Source organism: Coregonus clupeaformis, unplaced genomic scaffold (assembly GCF_020615455.1).
Source record: "Coregonus clupeaformis isolate EN_2021a unplaced genomic scaffold, ASM2061545v1 scaf0917, whole genome shotgun sequence".
In the NCBI taxonomy this organism is placed as follows: Eukaryota; Metazoa; Chordata; class Actinopteri; order Salmoniformes; family Salmonidae; genus Coregonus; species Coregonus clupeaformis.
Window position 1 is genome coordinate 44,900 of NW_025534371.1, and position 22,782 is coordinate 67,681.

A 22,782-nucleotide genomic window follows, 5' to 3' on the forward strand; every position below is an offset into this window, starting at 1 on the left:
ACTATCTATACTTTTGATCATGATTAGTTACAGGCATAGGACAATTAATTAGGTGACAGAAATAAGATGATGATGTAAAAAACAAGTGACAAGGGTAAAAGGTAGATGGAAAATAACTAATAACAGATATGTGGTAACAATGAAAACTAACACAGCAGACTGTCTTCAGTAGTTTATGGACACAAAAGGATAGAGGGGTCTTTCTGGGGTGGGTTAAGAGGTATGACAGAAGCATATTGGAGGCAGATAGATGTTGAGACCCAGGAGAGGGGAGTGGGCTGTCCTTCAGGATAAGGACTCCACCAAGGTCACTGTCAGTCACTGCTGTGCTGATGCTGCCCTCTGCTGGAGAGAACGTGTAACATTCAGTCACAATCACTGTGGTGACATTTCCAATAGAGAGTGATCTAAAATCAGCTTCCCCTCCCCCAATCCTAACCTTAACCTTTAGTGGGATTTAAAAAAAAAATATGACCCAAGATCAGCATCTAGGGGCAACTTCACCCTAAACCCAGGCACACTCCACACTGTAATGTTATGGATACACACTGAAAACAATGTGGTTAGCTGGTCACAACGAGATTATACAGTTTTTCATGCAGCAAAACTAAAAAGACTAAGAAAGATTTGTGTGATTAAAGAGTGACGTTTACAACACATAGCAATGTGGTGGTGTCTGTATCTTTGTTGAGAAATCAGCATCATCTGGTACAACAGACAGAGGAGACACCAACACTGACCTGTGTGGTCACCTGTAGAGCTAGTGAGCTGTAGACCACATTATCATCTGGTTCTGCTGCCTACAGAGGAGGAACAGGTAGAGAGGTGAACAGGGATAGTTCTGTTATAATGGAGAGTACAGTTTAAAACACAGTTCTCTGTGAAAGACAGTTGTAATTGTGATATGTGACATAACGGTGATATATTATGCCTATAGGTATAATGGTGACATAACCATGACTATATTAACACTAAGGAAACAATCACCTACTGTTGTTTCTGATAACATTATACTAGCTGTGGCTAATCAGCAGAGCAGCTTTACCTTGGCCTGTACTTTTAGTTGGGCCTTGTGCTGGGGGATGACAGTGCTGTATGTGACATCATCATCATCTTCAGGAAATGGGGCCTGCTGGTAGAGAGAGACCCAGATAACAAAAACGTATTGTTGTATTGTTATAGTGTACATTTATCTATTGCTTGTTCCAAGAAAGAAAATGAAACTGTAAATACAATTGTTTTCTAAAACAGATGCAAATTTGCCAAGGCTATGACGTTTTATGAGTAACATCCATAATGTTGTCTAAGACCAACGATGCATGTAGCCATATGTTGACCTTCTGTTCTGTCCTGAACTGATCAGGCATCACAGTGCTGTACATCACGTCATGGTGGCTCTCTGGCTTTGGACCCTGAGAAATGGACAGGACAGAAGGTAAACATATGGCGACATGCATAGGAATACAGAGTATAGGAACTTCAGATTCTCAGCTCAACACTGCAGGGATTGAAAATCACAGTCTACTTGAATCACAGTCTACTTGAATCACAGTCTACTTGAACAGAGCAATACTCAATCATGAGGCATCAAAGCCAAAGGAACTGAATAATATTAAGAAATGCTATAGATGGAAGGAAAGTAGTGTTGAAACCTACCAAAAAACAATTAGGCAACAACAAATTCAATCCATTCTAGACAACTTCCTGGACAAAACGTTCCACTGTAATAGTGTAAACTTGGCAGTAGAAAACCTAAACAGTATATTTGACCTCTCAGCAGCCCTATCAAATCTAAAAATCTCTAACAGAAAACCAAAGAAAAGTAACAACAGTGATAAATGGTTTGATGAAGAATGCAAAAACATAAGAAAGAAATTGAGAAACCTATCCAACCAAAAACATAGAGACCCAGAAAACCTGAGCCTACGCCTTCACTATGGTAAATCACTAAAACAATACAGAAATACACTACGGAAAAATAAGGAACAGCATGTCAGAAATCAGCTCAATGTAATTGAAGAATCCATAGACTCTAACCACTTCTGGGAAAATTGGAAAACACTAAACAAACAACAACACGAAGAGTTATCTATCCAAAACAGAGATGTGTGGGTAAACCAAAAAATATACATTATCAAATGCAAATCTTAGAATCAACTATTAAAGAATACCAGAACCCACTGGATTCTCCAATTACATTGAATGAACTACAGGACAAAATACAAACCCTCCAACCCAAAAAGGCCTGAGGTGTTGATGGTATCCTCAATGAAATGATAAAATATACAGACCACAAATTTCAATTAGCTATACTTAAACTCTTTAACATCATCCTTAGTTCTGGCATCTTCCCCAATATTTGGAACCAAGGACTGATCACCCCAATCCACAAAAGTGGAGACAAATTTGACCCCAATAACTACCGTGGGATATGCGTCAACAGCATCCTTGGGAAAATCCTCTGCATTATCATTAACAGCAGACTAGTTCATTTCCTCAGTGAAAACAATGTACTGAGCAAATGTCAAATTGGCTTTTTACCAAATTACCGTACGACAGACCACGTATTCACCCTGCACACCCTAATTGACAAACAAACAAACCAAAACAAAGGCAAAGTCTTCTCATGCTTTGTTGATTTCAAAAAAGCTTTTGACTCAATTTGGCATGAGGGTCTGCTATACAAATTGATGGAAAGTGGGGTTGGGGGAAAAACATACGACATTATAAAATCCATGTACACAAACAACAAGTGTGCGGTTAAAATTGGCAAAAAACACACACATTTCTTTCCACAGGGCTGTGGGGTGAGACAGGGATACAGTTTAACCCCCACCCTCTTCAACATATATATCAACGAATTGGCGAGGGCACTAGAACAGTCTGCAGCACCCAGCCTCACCCTACTAGAATCTGAAGTAAAATGTCTACTGTTTGCTGATGATCTGGTGCTTCTGTCGCCAACCAAGGAGGGCCTACAGCAGCACCTAGATCTTCTGCACAGATTCTGTCAAACCTGGGCCCAGACAGTAAATCTCAGTAAGACAAAAATAATGGTGTTCCAAAAAAGGTCCAGTTGCCAGGACCACAAATACAAATTCCATCTAGACACCGTTGCCCTAGAGCACACAAAAAACTATACATACAGTGGGGAAAAAAAGTATTTAGTCAGCCACCAATTGTGCAAGTTCTCCCACTTAGAAAGATGAGAGAGGCCTGTAATTTTCATCATAGGTACACGTCAACTATGACAGACAAAATGAGAATTTTTTTCCAGAAAATCACATTGTAGGATTTTTAATGAATTTATTTGCAAATTATGGTGGAAAATAAGTATTTGGTCAATAACAAAAGTTTCTCAATACTTTGTTATATAACCTTTGTTGGCAATGACACAGGTCAAACGTTTTCTGTAAGTCTTCACAAGGTTTTCACACACTGGTATTTTGGCCCATTCCTCCATGCAGATCTCCTCTAGAGCAGTGATGTTTTGGGGCTGTCGCTGGGCAACACGGACTTTCAACTCCCTCCAAAGATTTTCTATGGGGTTGAGATCTGGAGACTGACTAGGCCACTCCAGGACCTTGAAATGCTTCTTATGAAGCCACTCCTTCGTTGCCCGGGCAGTGTGTTTGGGATCATTGTCATGCTGAAAGACCCAGCCACGTTTTATCTTCAATGCCCTTGCTGATGGAAGGAGGTTTTCACTCAAAATCTCACGATACATGGCCCCATTCATTCTTTCCTTTACACGGATCAGTCGTCCTGGTCCCTTTGCAGAAAAACAGCCCCAAAGCATGATGTTTCCAACCCATGCTTCACAGTAGGTATGGTGTTCTTTGGATGCAACTCAGCATTCTTTGTCCTCCAAACACGACGAGTTGAGTTTTTACCAAAAAGTTCTATTTTGGTTTCATCTGACCATATGACATTCTCCCAATCCTCTTCTGGATCATCCAAATGCACTCTAGCAAACTTCAGACGGGCCTGGACATGTACTGGATTAAGCAGGGGGACACGTCTTGCACTGCAGGATTTGAGTCCCTGGCGGCGTAGTGTGTTACTGATGGTAGGCTTTGTTACTTTGGTCCCAGCTCTCTGCAGGTCATTCACTAGGTCCCCCTGTGTGGTTTTGGGATTTTTGCTCACCGTTCTTGTGATCATTTTGACCCCACGGGGTGAGATCTTGCGTGGAGCCCCAGATCGAGGGAGATAATCAGTGGTCTTGTATGTCTTCCATTTCCTAATAATTGCTCCCACAGTTGATTTCTTCAAACCAAGCTGCTTACCTATTGCAGATTCAGTCTTCCCAGCCTGGTGCAGGTCTACAATTTTGTTTCTGGTGTCCTTTGACAGCTCTTTGGTCTTGGCCATAGTGGAGTTTTGAGTGTGACTGTTTGAGGTTGTGGACAGTGTCTTTTATACTGATAACAAGTTCAAACAGGTGCCATTAATACAGGTAACGAGTGGAGGACAGAGGAGCCTCTTAAAGAAGAAGTTACAGGTCTGTGAGAGCCAGAAATCTTGCTTGTTTGTAGGTGACCAAATACTTATTTTCCACCATAATTTGCAAATAAATTCATTAAAAATCCTACTATGTGATTTTCTGGAGAAAAAAAATATCATTTTGTCTGTCATAGTTGACGTGTACCTATGATGAAAATTACAGGCCTCTCTCATCTTTCTAAGTGGGAGAACTTGCACAATTGGTGGCTGACTAAATACTTTTTTTCCCCACTGTACCTCGGCCTAAACATCAGCGCCACAGGTAACTTCCACAAAGCTGTGAACGATCTGAGAGACAAGGCAAGAAGGGCCTTCTATACCATCAAAAGGAACATACAATTTGACATACCAATTAGGATCTGGCTAAAAATACTTGAATCAGTTATAGAACCCATTGCCTTTTATGGTTGTGAAGTCTGGGGTCCGCTCACCAACCAAGAATTCACAAAATGGGACAGACACCAAATTGAGACTCTGCATGCAGAATTCTGCAAAAACATCCTCTGTGTACAACGTAAAACACCAAATAATGCATACAGAGCAGAATTAGTCCAATACCCGCTAATTATCAAAATCCAGAAAAGAGCCGTTAAATTCTATAACCACTTAAAAGCAAGCGATTCCCAAAACTTCCTTAACAAAGCCATCACCTACAGAGAGATGAACTTGGAGAAGAGTCCCCTAAGTAAGCTGGCCCTGGGGCTCTGTTCACAAACACAAACAGACCCCACAGAGCCCCAAGACAACAACAACAACAACAACACAATTAGACCCAACCAAATCATGAGAAAACAAAAAGAGAATTACTTGACACATTGGAAAGAACAAACAAAAAAACAGAGCAAACTAGAATGCTATTTGGCCCTAAACAGAGAGTACACAGTGGCAGAATACCTGACCACTGTGACTGACCCAAACTTAAGGAAAGCTTTGACTATGTACAGACTCAGTGAGCATAGCCTTGCTATTGAGAAAGGCCACCGTAGGCAGACCTGGCTCTCAAGAGAAGACAGGCTATGTGCACACTGCCCACAAAATGAGGTGGAAACTGAGCTGCACTTCCAAACCTCCTGCCAAATGTATGACCATATTAGAGACACATATTTCCCTCAGATTACAGCGATCCACAAAGAATTCGAAAACAAACCCAATTTTGATAAACTCCCTTATCTACTGGGTGAAAAACCACAGTGTGCCATCACAGCTGCAAGATTTGTGACCTGTTGCCACAAGAAAAGGGCAACCAGTGAAGAACAAACACCATTGTAAATACAACCCATATTTATGTTTATTTATTTTCCCATTTGTACTTTAACTATTTGCACATTGTTACAACACTGTATATATACATAATATGACATTTGAAATGTCTTTATTCTTTTGAAACTTCTGAGTGTAATTTCACTTTTGTTTACTATCTACTTCACTTGCTTTGGCAATATTAACATACGTTTCCCATGCCAATAAAGCCCTTAAATTGAAAAATTGAATTGAATTGAATTGAGAGAGAGAGAGAGAGAGAGAGAGAGAGAGAGAGAGAACCCAAGCTCACATTGCAGAAATGGAGGAGAGAGAAAGAGAGAGAGAACCTTAGCTCCATGCAGAGATGGAGTGATTGGTACTAGTCCAAGATCTCCACAGACCTAAACCAGGTTTATTCAGTTTGTACCTGCTGTGCTGTTTCTCTGGTGTGGCTCACTGTGCTGTATATTATGTCCTAATCAGGGTCAGCAGACTGCAAAGAAATAAATAGCAAAGAGAAACAGGACTTGTCTATTTACCAACTAAACCACAGTCACATATATATTTAGTGAACTGACAGCTTCCTGTTCTCTGTCTTTTAAACATCATTTTTCAACGTCTTGAGTGTTATAAGACCTTGGGTTCAGAATATGGGACCTTTTATGTCAACTCATTGATAACCAACTGAAGAGGTAATACTAGAGTCAAATGGTAGATGATCTGAACTCAAGAACAGAAAAGCAGATGGTTGAAAATAATAGAATATAATAAATTAAGTGTATCCTACCACTGAGTTGTTAGTTGTCTGGTCCTTGGCCTTATTGTCCTCTGGAATAAAGAGAGGGAGATGTCAATTACTTCTGAGTTTTTATAGTACAATAATACCTCTGAATGGATTTCTTATATACAATTCCTCTAAATACTTTCTGTCATTCAAGATAAATCACAAGCAAGCAATATAATGTTGTTCACTATGACAATACGTTTTGTATTTTTCTAAACTATTCTCGTTTTTATATTCACATAAAATGACTACTTACTATGCTTTGTCCACATCTTCCATGTGACTAGGATACCAGCTGTCACCACCACCAACATGCCCCAAGGAATCAGTAGGACTTTCACATCTATGGACCTGATGGATTACATAGAAGAACTTGAATCAAAAACACAATTAAAATAGATCATTATAAATTGATCATTTGTGAAAAAGTAATAACTTGTTGTATGAACTTTTGTGATAAATGGAACAATTATTTAGATATTCACATGTGTGAAAGAAGACCATGCAATTGAAGAGATGAAATGATTATTATTGAGATTATTACTATACAAATAACGTTTTTTTTGTGTGCAACTTGCCCTTGCAAACGAGTGAGAATAACACCAAAATTGATGCTACTTCTCCAAAGAAATGTTCTACCCAAGAGGAAGTGCTAACAGTCTCTATATGCATTTAGGGAGGGTGTTTGGTTAGCTTTAACTGTTGTAGTGTATGATGGAATTGTAATGTTTCTTTGTGTTCATATTATCAAACAATTGCCATAATTTGTGGGATAATACAGCTGAATGAGTGATAATAACCTCTGGTGGACGTCCTCCATGTTCCCCTCAGCTCCTTGACTTGTGTTGTCAGTCTGAACAGGCTCAGCAGTTGGAGAGGCAGAGGGTTGTTGATTGGTTGGAGCTTGGGTTGCTGTGATGTAAAACAACAATGCCATCAATGAAATTAATGGAATACTAGATATTCAGGTTGTATAGCAACATCACATTCATAGTCAATATTCCAATTTGTGAATCTGCTGTCAAGGATTATGAAAACAGTAGCAGATTTTCACTGATTTTCATCTATGTCAGGAAGTCAATCATGGAATAAATACATATTTTCAGGGTGATACTAATGTAAGAAAATTACATCATTTTGATGTGAAGTAACTATGGATATTAAACTATTTTTGTGACCCAAACAGAAAGTACTTACTGATAGCAGTGATGTTTTGTGTTGCAGTTTGTTGACTGACAGTGATGTGAACAGGCATCTCTAGTTCTCCCACTTCACACCAATACCAGTCAGTGTTCTCCATCTTCAGTCCACTCATAGTCACTGTTAAGACTGTTCTGTTGTTGGCCAGACTGATTTCCTTTAATGTCACTGATGTTCCATGTAAAGTCCCAGAATACGACAAACAATCACCACCCATCCTGCACCACTTCATATCTCCAGAGTTACTATAGTAACAACGGACAGTGACACTCCCTCCTTCAACTCCAGTCACTTCCTGTTGGTCCACATAGAGTCCTGGAGTACCTGAACACAGAGGTACAGACACCAAAGAAAGAACTCAGCAGCATAACTTTATTTCTAGTAAGTATTTTATTATTAATATTATAAAATAAAAATGTTTTAAAACCGACCACTGCGGAGTTTAAACAAAGTTTACACCACAATCGACATATATAGAACATAAAGCATTCTTCAGGTCAACTTGAACAATAATGGTGATACCAGTTACCAGACAAGGAACCAGTTACCAGGAAATTAAATGAGAACACCAGTCATTTAGTTTGTGGAAGCAGGCTATTTCTGATTGTCTCATCATTACTGAGAACTACCTATTCTACTTTACTGAATTGTAAGAGTTGCAGGGATCTTACCTGGAGTGACAGACAGGTAGAACCGTTGTATCCCGATATCTGGTCCTCCATTGATCTCCACAACACACCTGTAAGTCTTAGAGTCCTCTGGCTCCAGATCAGTCATGGTCACAGTGAAGAATCTCTGGTTGATGTCATCAGAGATTGAGGCATTACCACTGCTCTTAGGATGGTCACTGCGTACTAGAGATGAGCAACTAATCCAATCAAACCCTTTACACCAGTATTTCACATGATTTATGTAATACTGATCATAGTGACATGGGATGGTGATGGAGCCTCCGGCCTGCACAGACACATGCCTCACTGTGAACACATCAACACAAAACACATTTAGGTTGGAATTCAACAGAATCTGCACTGCAGAATAAAAATCCCATTGCTTATACACTATAAAACAGCTTGTTAATGATTGAGATTTATTACACCGTGTTTACAGTGAATTGACCCACTGGACTTCAGCCCTTTATAGAAACATGTTACACATACCTGCTGATACTCTGTAGGGGATGAGGAAGAGGAGGAGGAGGAGGAGGGAGAGATGAAGAGCCATGTGAAGGTTTCAGTCTGCCTGGTATATTATATGGTACCTGAGCACAAATGTTTGTCAAGGACCAAGGTACCAGCCATAATGACTCTACTTCCTAATGTTAATAGACTTCACTGTCTGTAACTCTCTTCCTGCTTCTGTTTGTGTGTACATGGCCCCCTCAGTGGCAGATAGCTACTATTGCATCATATGGACTAGTTTAACCCCAAAATCATAGTCACTAAAATATATTTCAGCTTTCTCTAAGGGTTTTGGGACCAAAAGTCACTACTATCCTGTTACCCTCTACTGAAAAATAGACTGCTAATGATTACAAATATTCGATAATTGGGCGACATACACCACATTGGCAAATTCAATATTTCAGTATATAAGAAACGATATGATAAATGTTCTCAATGTGCTAGACATTGATAGATTTGAGGGGTCATCTGCTACCGAGATGTAGTGATGGGGACTAGACCAAGACCTCCACAAACTCTCACTTTAAACCAGGTCAGGGTTCAGGATCCTCCGGCCCACAACCCAGTCTGATGTGGTTTTACGTTCAACAAGAACGCTCTCTGTCTCTCTCCCACTTCTTTTAAAGATTTTAGTAATAATTTTACCCGACCAGAGGTCGAATCATGCATCCTACGAAACATGACCTGCCATGCCGCGCTGCTTCTTAACACCTGCTCGCTTAATCCGGAAGCCAGCCGCACCAAAATGTCGGAGGAAACACCATTCAACTAACGACTGAGGTCAGCTTGCAGGCGCCAGTCCCACCACAAGGAGTCGCTAGAGCGCGATGAGACAAGGAAAGCCCCCGGGCCAAACCCTGCCCTAACCCAGACGACGCTGGGTCAATTGTGCACCGCCCTATGGGACTCCCGCTCATGGCTGGCTGTGACACAGCCTGGGATAAAACCCCAGGCAGTAGTGACTCCTCAACACTGCAGTGCAGTGCCTTTTACCGCTGTGCCAATTGGGAGGCCCCTTTATCCCTCTTCTACACAGTAAATTCCATAGTGTTAAATATGCAGTGTCAAAGTACATTGACTCTTACAGAGTTATTACTACAACAGTTGGAGTAAGATACCGCCCAGTGTTGGTGAAAAAGTACGTTGTTAAAAGACGCAGTGTCAGACGTACTCTGGAAAGCTCCGCCCACCTACGACTCGTCTCAAACGGACCACACATTTTCACGGCGCCATTTTCTTCATGTGGAATGACTGCGGTAAGTTTCTCCTAAGCGACTATACACACATTATTTGTCATTTTAACAGAAGCAGCATTTAAGAATTACTTTATATCGTTGCTAACAGTGCACTCTAGTTGGTTTTAGGTCTTAAAATGTCGAATTTTAAAAAGGCTAACGTTAACATGTTGTGACTGACTTCTGTCCAGTCCATGTGCCAGCAGTATTAAGCTAACGTTAATTAACATTAACTGACGAACATAACGTTCAAACTAGACAATGTCAGCCCGATTTATTGTAAGTTATGTTAATACAACGTGGAGGGGGATTGTGTACTTCTTGTTAACGTTCAGATATTACAGGAACATAGCAAAGACTAAGGGGAGTTGGCTAAACTAGCTACAGTTAGCTACGTTAGCTTGACTGGCTAACTATATGCGGGTGGCATGGATTTATTATGTTAACGGCGGGTAGACATTAACCTTGGACACTGCTTAAGCGGTGTGCCTTTATTTTTTCCTGGATATTATACAAAATGACTTTCGGGTTTCAAAGCAGCAGCAGTACTGTTAAAATACTTAAGCACTATCTTAGCACACACTTATGGTGTAACGTTTAGCTAACATTATTCAATTCAATGTTATTTATATTGTCAAATCATAACAAGAGTTATCTCAAGACACTTTACAGACAGAGTAGGTCTAGACCACACTCTATAATATACCAAGACCCAACAATTGCAGTAATTGTGCGGGCAAGGCGGTAACATTAATGTTACAAGGATGAAAATCAGACGTTATCCTTTTTAATGTGTTTGACAGTAACTTCAATTTAACTGGCCATTTCTGCAAAAGTGCTGATCATTTCTCAGCACTTTGGTGGCTTGAAACAATATTTTTCTTATATTTGAGGAAATACTGCTAAAATAAGACCATCAACTTTTTAACTGTGAGAAATTGTACTGATACTATTTGCAGGGAGCATGCTGCTTAAAGCTAAACTTGGAGATGTCCAAAAATTTGTCAGAATAACTGAGCCAAATCTGAAAGACTTTTTGATTGCAGGTAAGAATTTGACAATGTTAGTAATAACTGTCTGAATTTAGCTGTTTAAAATTGATATACTGGAATATTCCTAAAATGATGGGACATGTTAAGTTCTCAGGTTTTTGGAACTGGTCCATTTTTGTACGTCTAAATTTCTTCTGTTTTGCCCTTGGTAACTACACTTTAATTGTGGATGCATTGCTTAAGGTATAGTTATGATGCTACAAAAAAAAACATTTTAATCACTTAATAGTGTTTGTTTAAAACCTATTTTATAGGGTAAGGTAGGTGTACACAGTGAAATTATTATATAAATAATGATTTACTTTTGTTTACACAAGCTTTTATCCTGTTTTTTCTAGCATTTGCAAAGTTTGGTGTCCCAGCTGTAACAGAAGGTGTGAAAATTGTTGACAGTTCAGGGACTGAATTGGATGATGATGTTTTTGAGGATATTATAAAGGATCCCTCAACTGGGGTGCTAACCATCAAATATGACTCAAGTTTGTTTCAGTTAATTAGACTAATTAATGAATACGTTATTTCTTTGTTTTATGAAGTTCATGGTGTCTATTAAATAAGTGTCTTAGATTATGAGGGAACTATATATAATTCTTTTTCTTCTAAAAATCATGGTTAGAATCTGTCTCCATGGTGGCCTCTTCTGAGCAATCCCAACCATCATCCCTTGATACCTTGGACTCTGAGGATACAGTCATTATTTCAGATAGCCCCTCCAGAAAACGCCAGAGGCTGGATACAGAAGCCAAGCAAGTAAGACAATTCTGACATTTTAAATTCTGTTCTTGAATCTGTTCTCAGAGAATTAAAATTACATTAATATACATTGTAAATTACATGGTTTCAAAACATTTTTGAAGTCCTGATTAGGGATGTCCCGATCAAGTTTTTTTAAGCGCCCTATCCGATTAAAAAAAAGTATCTGCTGATATTGAGTCCTGATCAGATACTTTTATTTATTTATTGATAATACAGTGCACACTTCGAGTACATTCAAGTTATTGTCGCTGTCTGGAGGGAGTTTCTTACCATTATTGGCTTTTTCATTGGATTTTTGTAGCACTTGCAATCTTTGAGATTGGATCGGGACATCCTCTGACATCATATTAGTTTATTTCCAGTTTATTTGCAGTGGACATAACATGCAGAATTGTTATGCATTTTGTTTTAAGTTGGTGGAATCAGCTCTTACCAACAAAACCGGTGGGGAACGTATAATAAATGAATACAACCGAACCAAGTCCTTGACGGATGAAACAAGACGCAAAATGGTGAACATGCTGGCAGCTGACATGACAGAAATGAATGGGTAATTTGTTAATAGTCCTTGTGTTCTCAATCTGTAAATCTAAATCTGAATCTAAGTGAATATGACTGCACAATCCTTTCTTCTTCAATTTTGCAGTACATCTCCACCCAGACAGGTGAAAGAAATGTATGCCAAAGGAATAGTGACCTTATTCCCGTACCTCAGTGACCCATTCTCTAAGAATGGCTATGTGAGTTGCACACAGTAATAGTTGTAATGTTAAATATTATTGGAAGTTTTTGAATCCTACCAGACCATGTTGTTTTCAATGAAGTATCCATTTTTGTTATCCTTTCATCCTTCAAGGAGCATTATTATGATGGCGAGAGTGGAACTGGGTACTTGGCCTGGAGGATTAAAACTATTCAGAGAGGCACCGACAAAGACAGGCGATCATCATTCGGAGGTAATACTGGAAAATGTATGGAACAAAACAGTTGCTAGATCAATAATTGCATTTGTTGCACTATTTCTCAGACATATAGTATAATGTGTAACTACATCCTTCAATTCTGCTAGCTCCCTCCCTCTTAGCAAATTTAAAGAAAATATGCATCAGAGACCTACAAAGGACTGTGACATAGGGGGGGTTGCCTCGACACTGACTGGTCGAGGCAACCCCTGGCAAACTGGCCTTGCAAACTTTAGGGTGATTTAAACCAGTAGATGGCATTTTCATACATTTTTCAACCCACAAACTGCAGATTTCATAAATTGTGAAGAAATAATGTCAATATTAACACCAGCATTGATGCAGGGCTCCACACTAACTTTTTGTCTTGGTTGCACTTGTGCGCTAATCTTTTATTTAGGTGCACCAGCACAAAATGTAGGTGCACCCAAATTTTTTCCTTGCGTCGCCATTAACGCCACAATTTCAAGGTCACCTTTTATCACGCTCCATATACATTCATATATATCATGTAACCACCCCCCTTTGCTGTCCTCTGCCCTCAGATGGCCAACACCTGTAATTTGGCCTTCTTCCCATTTGGCCTTGGCTAAACCAGCTTGCCACACTCCCTAGCATCAAACATATCATTCATATCATTTAGTTTACAGCTCAAAAAGTATATTTTACAGTGGAGTACTTCCTTTAAAAGTTAGCCAGGCTACTAAAACTTTTGACATGATTGAAATTTTCCCGTGTTGTGTAGAATCAGCCAAAGGATCAACTGGTGAAGACATGTCTGGAGGACCGACTGTCAGACGAGAATCCCAGTTTGTTCCAGAGACTGCCCTGACTGATGATGAGTGCAACAAAGCAATCTCACTGATGAAACATTCTGCTGATGCAGACACAATCAAGAAGAAAATGGAACTGACGTTTGTGTATCGCCGCAAAATGATCCTCGACCCCCAGCAGTCAAGCAACATACTGTCTGAGTTTCCACGTTTTAAAGACGTCAAAAGCTTGGTAATTATGTTATTTTGAAAATACTATGACAAGTGAATTGTTTTGTAAGACATTGTAGTGATACTAGCTAGCTAAACTAGCACGCAATACAATTTGATTGGCTGTCAAATAACTGAAATTGTCACCAACACCACCCCACTCCAGGTTGAACAGGATTTTGTTCTAATGTTCGGAGAGGATACCTCAAGCAAGCTTCTGGAAAGGTGGCCGGTCACGTTCAAGAAAAAGATCATCAAACAATGCAGAAAGCTTCCATCCACAAGTGAGCTTGAAGAACTCTTGCTGGCAGCTGATCCTCCTGAGGATGGCACTGAATTGGATGTTGACTTTGGTAAGATGCTTGTAAGCCTACCTTTGTGTTGTATTGCAATATCAACATTATGTGTAAACATTTAAATATCAACATAATACTAAGAAGCTGGATCTGTGAAAGATTTACGAGTACGTTCTGTAGCAGTATATTGAACAAAACTTTTGAGATTTGACTCAGCCCTGTGGATGTTTTAGTTAGAGAACTTCTTGTGATGTAGAACTGCTGTCTGTCTGGGGGTCTTTTGTAAAGAAAACAACGTAACTGAAGTGTGTTAACATTGAACTTGTGTTGTTACAGGTTGGGACAGTGATCTGTCATCGGGTTTTACTGCTTATACACCTGATTCCACCCTCCGCTCAGGGTCGGAAGAGACCAGGAAAGGTTTCCGCATCCCAAGCAGAGAAACATCTTGTGGTATTCAAGAAGGTTTGTATTTTTTCTAATTTGTGGTATGAACACCTAATATTAGGCTACAAGTATTCATTCAATATTCATATTCAATAAGAGTAGTGTATTGGCTCTTTCTGCATATTCTACAACTACTTGGCCATTAACTACAGTTTTCCCTCATTTGTCTTCGCAGACCGGAACAAACATTCAAGAGCATCTCGATGCCATCACTACTAGCGCTCAGCCCTATCTCCTAGCTGTTGGAGTTAAGAAGAATGCAATCCACCAGTTCTTCATCATTATCGACAAGAATGCCATACCTTGCAGGTCAACCTCTTCTCTTGTTGCTTTTGACGAACTATTTAAGGCACATTTTGTGTTTGGCACATCCTACAACACCATGCTCCACAACATGTACACTTTCATCCAAACTACAGTGTACAGCATCGATGCTGGCAAGGTCAAAGAGAGCCCTCGTGTTGCTGAAATCAGGGCGAGGTTACTTCATTAGTGCTTGAAGTTTCTCCTCGAACATGAAGTGTTTTGTTTGTCAGGCTGAGTTATCGAGTTCAAATATGCTTGTTAGGCATTTACGATTAGTTCACGGTTACTTGCCTGGAAAAAATCTCCGGCTTAAATGTGCTCAGACTGGATGTGGCTGTGCGTTTGGTACGTTTTCTGGTTTTAGGAAACATTTAAACACAAAACACACTGAGTATATTGACCAACAGGTTGACCCTGATGTTTATTTAAGCAGCATTGGAGAGGCAGTGACCACTAATGTAGAGGAGACAGCTACAACGTCACGGACAGTTAATGAACACGAGGTAGCCACATCTACTCTGTTGAAAAAGTCCAACAGGAGCACTCTAGATATGTGTGCCTCTGCTGTTGCACAACTAAAAGCAGCTGGATTAAGTCAATCTACTGTAAATAGTTTTGTTTCCTCCATGGAAGAAGTGTTTTTTGAGATTCAAAGTCAAGCTACAGATGCAGCTTTGCAGTGCTTATCTCCACAGGAAACTGAAAATAAGAACAGAATAGAACAATCTTTGCAAAAGTTGGAAAACCCTTTCACACCCTTAAATTCAGAAGCTAAACGAAATAAACACTTCAAAGAGAAATGGGGAATCGTAGAACCTGTTGAAAAGGTGCTTGGCACAAGATTTGACAGCAGAAGAAACAAAACAACTGGGACATACGATCAGGTCGTTGTAACTGACAAGTTTGCATATATTCCTATTTTAGAAACACTAAAGGCCATTTTTCAAAACCCAGAACTTGCAGACATGTTCAAGCCCAGGCACATGCCCAAGGAAGGTGTGTATGCAGACTTGAGAGATGCCGCCTATTTTTAAAAAAAGTCCCTTATTCTCTATAGAAAAAGATGCCATACAGATCCAGCTATTTTATGACGACTTTGAAACAGCAAACCCCTTGGGGTCTAAAAAGGGTATACACAAATTAGGTGCTATATACTTTACATTAAGGAATTTTCCCCCAATCTTTAATTCATCATTGATAAATATTCATTTGGGTGCTCTTTTCCATGCGCAGGACATCAAGCGTTATGGTTTTAATTTGATACTTGAGCCACTTGTCAGTGATCTTAAAGTACTCGAGACAGAGGGACTTAAAGTTCCCAGATTGAAAGATGTGATTCACGGTACCATAGTTCAGGTCACTGGTGATAATCTTGGGTTGCATGGTTTATTTGGCTTTGTGGAGTCATTTGGGGCAAGGTATTGTTGTCGTTTCTGTCTCCTTGAGAAAGATTGTTTTCAAACTGTGTTCTGTGAAGATGATCCAAAAGTTGTACTACGAACTATCGAGATGCACAAACTGCACTGTCAAACTTTACAAACAGATCCTACACTACCTCATATCTATGGTGTCAAACGCATTTGTCTGCTGAATTCACTACAGTATTTTAATACAGCCAACAATATTTCTGTAGATATAATGCACGATATTTTAGAAGGAGTTGCTCAGTTTGAAGTCAAACTTGTCCTGCAGTACATTAAGGAAAACTTCCTAAATGCTGAACAACTGGCTGGTAGAATACATGCTTTTGACTATGGATACAATCAGCAGCGAAACCGTCCACCTAGAGTAAAGTTGTTTGATGGAAGTAATGATTTGGGGTTGAATGCTATACAGTCTTGGTGCTTATTACGTAATATGCCTTTGCTATTTGGTGATTTAATACAGTCAGATGACCAGCACTGGCATCTTCTACTTTTGCTTCTACACATTGTTAACATTGTATTTTCCCCAGTCCTTACAGAAGGCATGACCATTTACCTCAAACATTTAATCATTGATCATCATCAGCTCTTCAAGCAGTTGTTTCCTGCAATCAATCTCTTACCAAAGCATCACTTCATGATTCATTACCCTCGTAATATAAAAAACATCGGCCCAGTTCTGCACATGTGGTGCATGCGTTATGAAGCTAAACATAATTTTTAAAGAAGCAATTAAAAAGCTTTAAAAATGTAACAAAAACATTAGCCAAAAAGCACCAAAGTTGTATGGCAATGTATCGAGAGTCCTTTAGCAAGGAAAGATTAACTTTAGGTTCGGGGAAGATGGTAACACTTAGTGAGCTCAAAGAAGGTCCCGAGATTGCTTTAAAATGTGGGTCTGTATTGTCTACCAGTGTGTTTTCTGCCAAGTGGATCAAACATCATGGTACAGAGTACCGCCGTGACTTCATTATCTGTACTGAGGTAGCATTTGAGATGCCTGTATTTTGTAAAATCAAAATTATTGCTGTGAAAGATGACTGTGTATTGCTCTGTGGAAAACTGATGGAAACAGTGTGTTTTGATTACCATTACTATGCCTTTAAGGTCAGGATGCATCCAGACAGGGTTCAAAAGGTGATCAACATTACTGAACTGTGTTACTTTAAACCTTTTGATGTTCAAATGAAGTATGGAACGACAGATTCCTCCTTGTATGTTGTTCCCTATTGCCATTTTATGGAAACCTAAGGTCAATGTTTTAAAAAAGGGATTTGTATTCTTAATATATTTTAGCCTGACATAGTTGAGCTGTTAATAAAAATTTGAAATGCATTATTTTGTGGTAAGTTGTGATTTTTACTCACTTAATGGAGTATTTGGTGTAATTTGACACTAAAAAAGTGTAAAATGAATACTGCTGTGATTTATTTCCGTGACACTATACGGTGTTAGAATTTGACTCTATTTGAGCTTGTTTTTCACTGCAAGATAGTCAATTATCAACACAATAGTGTGTAACATCAACACTTATCAGAGTTATTTTAACCTTGAGTGTCAACTCCATGCAGTGTTAAACTGGACTGGAATCAAACTCAATCAGAGTTGATTTGTTATTTTAGAAGAGTAAATGATTAACTCTTCCAAGGGTAATATTTACACTCTCCAGTGTTATTTAACCTTTAGTGTAAAATTAAAATAACACTATTCAGTGTAAGCGAGTGTTAAATTTTTACTCTATTTAGAGTTAATTTAACTCTAAAATGTTAACACTATGAAAAGAGTCAAATTAACACTATTTCAGGGTGGGACCATATACACTCAGAAATAGTGTTAAATTTAACTCTTTAAGTGTTACTTTAACACTTCAAAATTTACTGTGTATACAGGAAATGAACCCTTTGTCATGTACAGCTCATAACCACAGATGTCCTCCAAGCCAAAGTGTTAAAATTAGTTCAGGAAGCTGCATTACCAGAATGCTACAAGTTTCAGCTAAACTCATTCCATGACGTCATGTTAAATACTGAGCTTTGTGTTATACTGTTGGCTCCAACACAGCAACTACTTCACACTCAAACTCACACTCAAACTCACTTTTTTTGGTTGCTTTGGTACAATTTTCATACATATGTGGTAATATTTCACAACTCTTAGTACAAAACTCAATAAAGATCATGAAAAAGTAAAAAAATAAAAAGCTTTAAGCACATTTTCAATTGACTAAGTACAACACACAATATCACATAGTAACTTACCAGTGTTTCATCTAAAAACACCTTTCATATAAAGTAATTGCCTTTCACAATGCAATGCTCACAATACATTTCATATGATTCTCTTCTCATTTCTTTAAAAAAATTTGACCATCACCTAATTCAACGGCACTTAATGGTTAATGACTTAACAGTTTGGTAGACCTATAGATTTTAAACTGGTTTGTCTACTATATATGTATTTAGAGAACTACAGAAATACAATGTGTGTTTGTATAGTATAAACATCTAAATGACATGTATGATACATGATAACCATACATAATGAATATTCATTATTACTAATTGATTTCACATAGCGTCAACCACTATTGGTCACCATATAAAAGGGGGTGTGTGAACACTTGCAAGTTCTTTAACAAGGAGCAGGATAGACAGCAAGGGAGAGGAAGAAATCAAAGAGCTGGTGGACAAGGGGCCATCAGAGAGGTGGGCATTAGACCCATCAAAGAGGTAAAAGAGGTGGGCATGGGCCCCATCAAATTGGTCAAAGAAGTTGGCATTAGACCCATCAAAGAGGTCAAAGACGTCAAAGAGGTGGACATCAGATAGAGAGGGAGGCAGAGGGCAGGGAACTGTTGTGTCTAATGATGTCTGGGAAATCGTTGTTGACCCTGTGGTAAACAGAGGCCTTACCATGGCAGAGGCTGCCTGATTAGTTCACCCAAATCTGAAAAGATCAACTGTCAGTTCAATCATGACAACATTTCACCAAGAAAACCGGTAAGTCTGTAGGATATGCACTATGCTTTAACAGTACATTTACATTATATGATATATTGTAATGCATATAAATTCACAAAACATGTTACAATATTCTTACAGTGTGATCTATTGACAGTATACTCTGTTCTACCATCAGAATTGACAGAAGACCCCATGGTGGTGCCGTGGCTGTGTGCTGACCGACCAGCAGTGTTGGAAATGGTGAGGGCCAGGAATGACATATGGCTGTCTGAAATAAAGCAGGCCATGGAGGAGAACGGTGACATCTTTGCCAATGTGGCATCCATCAGCCTACCAACAATCGGCCACCTTATGAAGAGGCAGCAGGTATCTATGAAACACATTGACCTGGTGCCTTTAGAGAGAAACAACGACAGGGTGAAAGAACTGTGGGCCGAGTATGTTCAGGTACAGCACTATATACTGTATTACTGTTACTATGTGCTGCACAGCTACTTCACAGTATCATATTGGAACTATACTGTAAAAATAACTAACCCAAATATATTTTTAGAGGTTGATGGCGATGATTCTGTTAACCATCACAATTATATCTTTGTTCATGAAGTGACCTTCAACCTGCTCAAAACTCAGCGCCGTGGGCGGAGTCTCATCGGCCAACCGGTGACCGTCCAAGTTCCTGGACAACGTGGGGGAAACATCTCCATGTGTGCAGCTTCCTCTGAAGATGGTGGTGTAGGACGTAGGCCATTACTTGGATCCTATAAAGCTGCACACCTCATTGTGTTTCTCAATGAAATTGAGCAGGCCTGTCAAGGTGAAGGGGTCACCTATGTCATTGTGTGGGACAATGTCAGGTTCCACCATGCAGATGTGGTTCAGTCATGGTTTCGGGCCCATTCCCGATTCATGACCCTATACCTGCTCCCATACTCTCCTTTCCTCAACCCTATTGAGGTTTTTCTTTCAGCATGGAGGTGGAAGGTGTACGATCACCATCCCCATGAGTGTGCGACCCTCCTTCTGGCCATGGATGAGGCATGCCACGACATCAATTCAGACCAATGTCTTCCTTAGATGTCTTCATTGATCACACCTTTGATTACACATTGGATAGATATTATGGAAATTATAGATTTTCTGTCAATTTTGTAGCGTAATGTAAGTGTATTGCCTAATGTGAAAACAGTGTAATCTACTGTAATTTACAGTACTGTAGCATATTATTTTCAGCACTTCTAAGGGCGATTTGAAACGACTTTATTAATTTTGTTGAGTTTTGGTGATTAAACAATGTTCTCATTACACGTTTACAATCCAAATGAATGCACAATGACAGGTTTTGAAAGAAAGACTGGCTGCATTACAAGTGTGACCAGTTTGAAGGTGTGAAAATGTACCACATACTTGTGAAAAAAGTGCCAAAGCGATTTTAAAAAACTGTAACAAAGCATTTATATATTCCATTGAAGCTGGAGAAGGTAAAGTACTCCAAGGGTCTGATTCAACAAGGAGAGGATTTGCTACAGTAAACCAGATGACCAAATTACAACTACTGTCAAAACACTTTGGTGATTGTAACACCAGGATTCCTGAATGAAACGATTTACAAAAAAAACAAATGTGTGTGTGTGTGTGTGTGTGTGTGTGTGTGTGTGTGTGTGTGTGTGTGTGTGTGTGTGTGTTTTATCCACAATGTGTTTCTATGAGATAATAGCAGTAAGGCCAAATTCAATGTTTTATCAAATAATTTAGTTATTCTATTTTTATATACTTAACAATTCTAAATCAAATAGCTAAATTATCCTTGGTATGATCCTATGATGATGTTAAAACAATTTAATATGTTTTAGTAGAATCCAAGACCCGGGACCTCCCGATTATACTTTTGTAAACTACATAAGAATAACATTGTTTTGAGGCTCTGCAAATTGCAATCAGATAGACATGCAGACTATGTTTTTCACATACTATCATCTATGTGAGGAAGTAAATCATGGACTAAATACATATTATCAGGGTGATGCTAATGTAAGAAAAGTATTGAATTATATGTGAAGTAACTATGCATATTAAATAGTTTATCATGACCCAACCAGACTTGTGTTATAGTTTGTTGACTGACAGTGATTTGAACAGGCATCTCTAGTTCTACCACTCTAATACCAGTCAGTGTTCTCTATCTTCAGTCCACTCAGAGTCACTGCTAAAAGGGCAGTACAGTGAATTAACATGATATTACAGGTTTTTTTTACGATAGTTGCACACTATGAAGTTGAAATAATACTCTGAAATGGTGAAAATTATGATAATGCCCTTTTGGTGTAAGAGCTGTTTGAAAACAAAATCTGTTCAGGTGGGATGGAGTTTTTGTCCCACAGCATCGCATCTCAATCTGATCTGATTATTCTGACCAATGACCAGTCATATTTTATTTGCATATGTATCCTCCTACTTTGAAGGGGGAGTCTAGACGATCGTTTCCGCAAATCAGGTCTGTAAATGTAAATATATTTACATTTGTATCAACACACCCACACGACCAGACCAAGCATTTCAATGGAAAAAGAAGGTTTAGGGAAATAAATTATAAAAAATATATTTGAAGCTATTTTCATTAAATAAACACACAGTAATTTGCTAGACATACAGTCATGATTTAAACATTTTGGCAGCATCAGTGGTCTGATTAAAGTCACTGATCTTCCATCTAAATCTCCAGAATTGCTCCTCACACAGGAACCACTACCACCCAGCATGCACCACCTCATACCACCAGGGTTAGTGAAGTACCAATGGACAGTGGCACTATCCACTGGGCACAGACGTCAGTTCAACATCTAGTTTTGATTTGCATTTGGATGAGTTCAACTAATGTGAATTAAACGTGAAATAAAAAAAAGAGTATAACTTTACATGTTCACAGATCTCACTGTCTTTAACTCTCTTCCTGTTTCTGTTTGAATGTACATGTCAGTGGCAGATATCAGCAATGGTATTTTATGGTCTAATTTTAACCTAATACATACTAATTTCAACACATTTTGTATTCAGCATCATCATCATAATTATTTTGTTACACAGCTTGTACATTTAATTTACACTCTTGATCATGATTAGTTACAGGTGTTAGACATTTGACTAGATACATAAGATAAATAAGATGAACATGTAAAAAACAAGTGACAAGGGTAAAAGGTGGGTGACACATAACTACTATAACAGATAGTGTATGTGGTGACAATGAAAACAAACACAGCAGACTGTCTTCAGTAGTTTATGGACACAAAAGGATAGAGGGGTCTTTCTGGGGTGGGTTAAGAGGTATGACAGAAGCATATTGGAGGCAGATAGATGCACCTGGCCTCACCCTACTAGAATCTGACGTAAAATGTCTGTTTGCTGTTGATCTGGTGCTTCTGTCCCCAACCAAGGAGGGCCT

The 22,782-nt window shown here is 39.0% G+C and overlaps 3 protein-coding genes across 3 annotated transcripts; 2 read left to right on the forward strand and 1 right to left on the reverse strand.

Moving 5' to 3' along the window:
- Positions 1-318: 318 nt before the first annotated feature.
- Positions 319-8,956, reverse strand: LOC123481141 (polymeric immunoglobulin receptor-like). Its single transcript, XM_045217094.1, has 9 exons — positions 8,889-8,956; positions 8,404-8,705; positions 7,730-8,056; positions 7,333-7,444; positions 6,789-6,883; positions 6,536-6,576; positions 1,046-1,129; positions 741-800; positions 319-345 (listed from the first exon to the last, which is right to left on the reverse strand). The coding sequence occupies exons 1-9, from the start codon at positions 8,954-8,956 to the stop codon at positions 319-321; spliced, it is 1,116 nt and encodes a 371-aa protein (XP_045073029.1).
- A 999-nt stretch (positions 8,957-9,955) lies between these two features.
- Positions 9,956-15,188, forward strand: LOC123485962. Its single transcript, XM_045217095.1, has 11 exons — positions 9,956-10,172; positions 11,111-11,197; positions 11,542-11,577; positions 11,820-11,953; positions 12,373-12,509; positions 12,606-12,699; positions 12,816-12,915; positions 13,667-13,926; positions 14,071-14,257; positions 14,537-14,665; positions 15,184-15,188. Exons 1-11 carry the CDS (start codon positions 10,157-10,159, stop codon positions 15,186-15,188), a joined length of 1,185 nt encoding a protein of 394 aa, XP_045073030.1. The 5' UTR covers positions 9,956-10,156.
- On the forward strand, positions 14,566-17,101 carry LOC123485963. The gene is made up of 2 exons (XM_045217096.1): positions 14,566-14,665; positions 14,823-17,101. Exon 2 carries the CDS (start codon positions 15,971-15,973, stop codon positions 17,099-17,101), a length of 1,131 nt encoding a protein of 376 aa, XP_045073031.1. The 5' UTR covers positions 14,566-14,665; positions 14,823-15,970.
- The last annotated feature ends 5,681 nt before the right edge of the window (positions 17,102-22,782 follow it).

Coding starts and splice junctions, on each gene's coding strand:
- LOC123481141 (XM_045217094.1), bottom strand. CDS start 8,956: ATGGCTCTTCATCTCTCCCTCCTCCTCCTCCTCCTCTTCCTCATCCCC. Junction 6,577..6,788: donor GAAGATGTGGACAAAGCATA/GTAAGTAGTCAT, acceptor TCTTTATTCCAG/AGGACAATAAGGCCAAGGAC. Junction 801..1,045: donor AACTAAAAGTACAGGCCAAG/GTAAAGCTGCTC, acceptor CCTCCTCTGTAG/GCAGCAGAACCAGATGATAA.
- LOC123485962 (XM_045217095.1), top strand. Junction 11,198..11,541: donor GAAAGACTTTTTGATTGCAG/GTAAGAATTTGA, acceptor TGTTTTTTCTAG/CATTTGCAAAGTTTGGTGTC. Junction 11,578..11,819: donor TGTCCCAGCTGTAACAGAAG/GTGTGAAAATTG, acceptor AATCATGGTTAG/AATCTGTCTCCATGGTGGCC.
- LOC123485963 (XM_045217096.1), top strand. CDS start 15,971: ATGCCGCCTATTTTTAAAAAAAGTCCCTTATTCTCTATAGAAAAAGAT.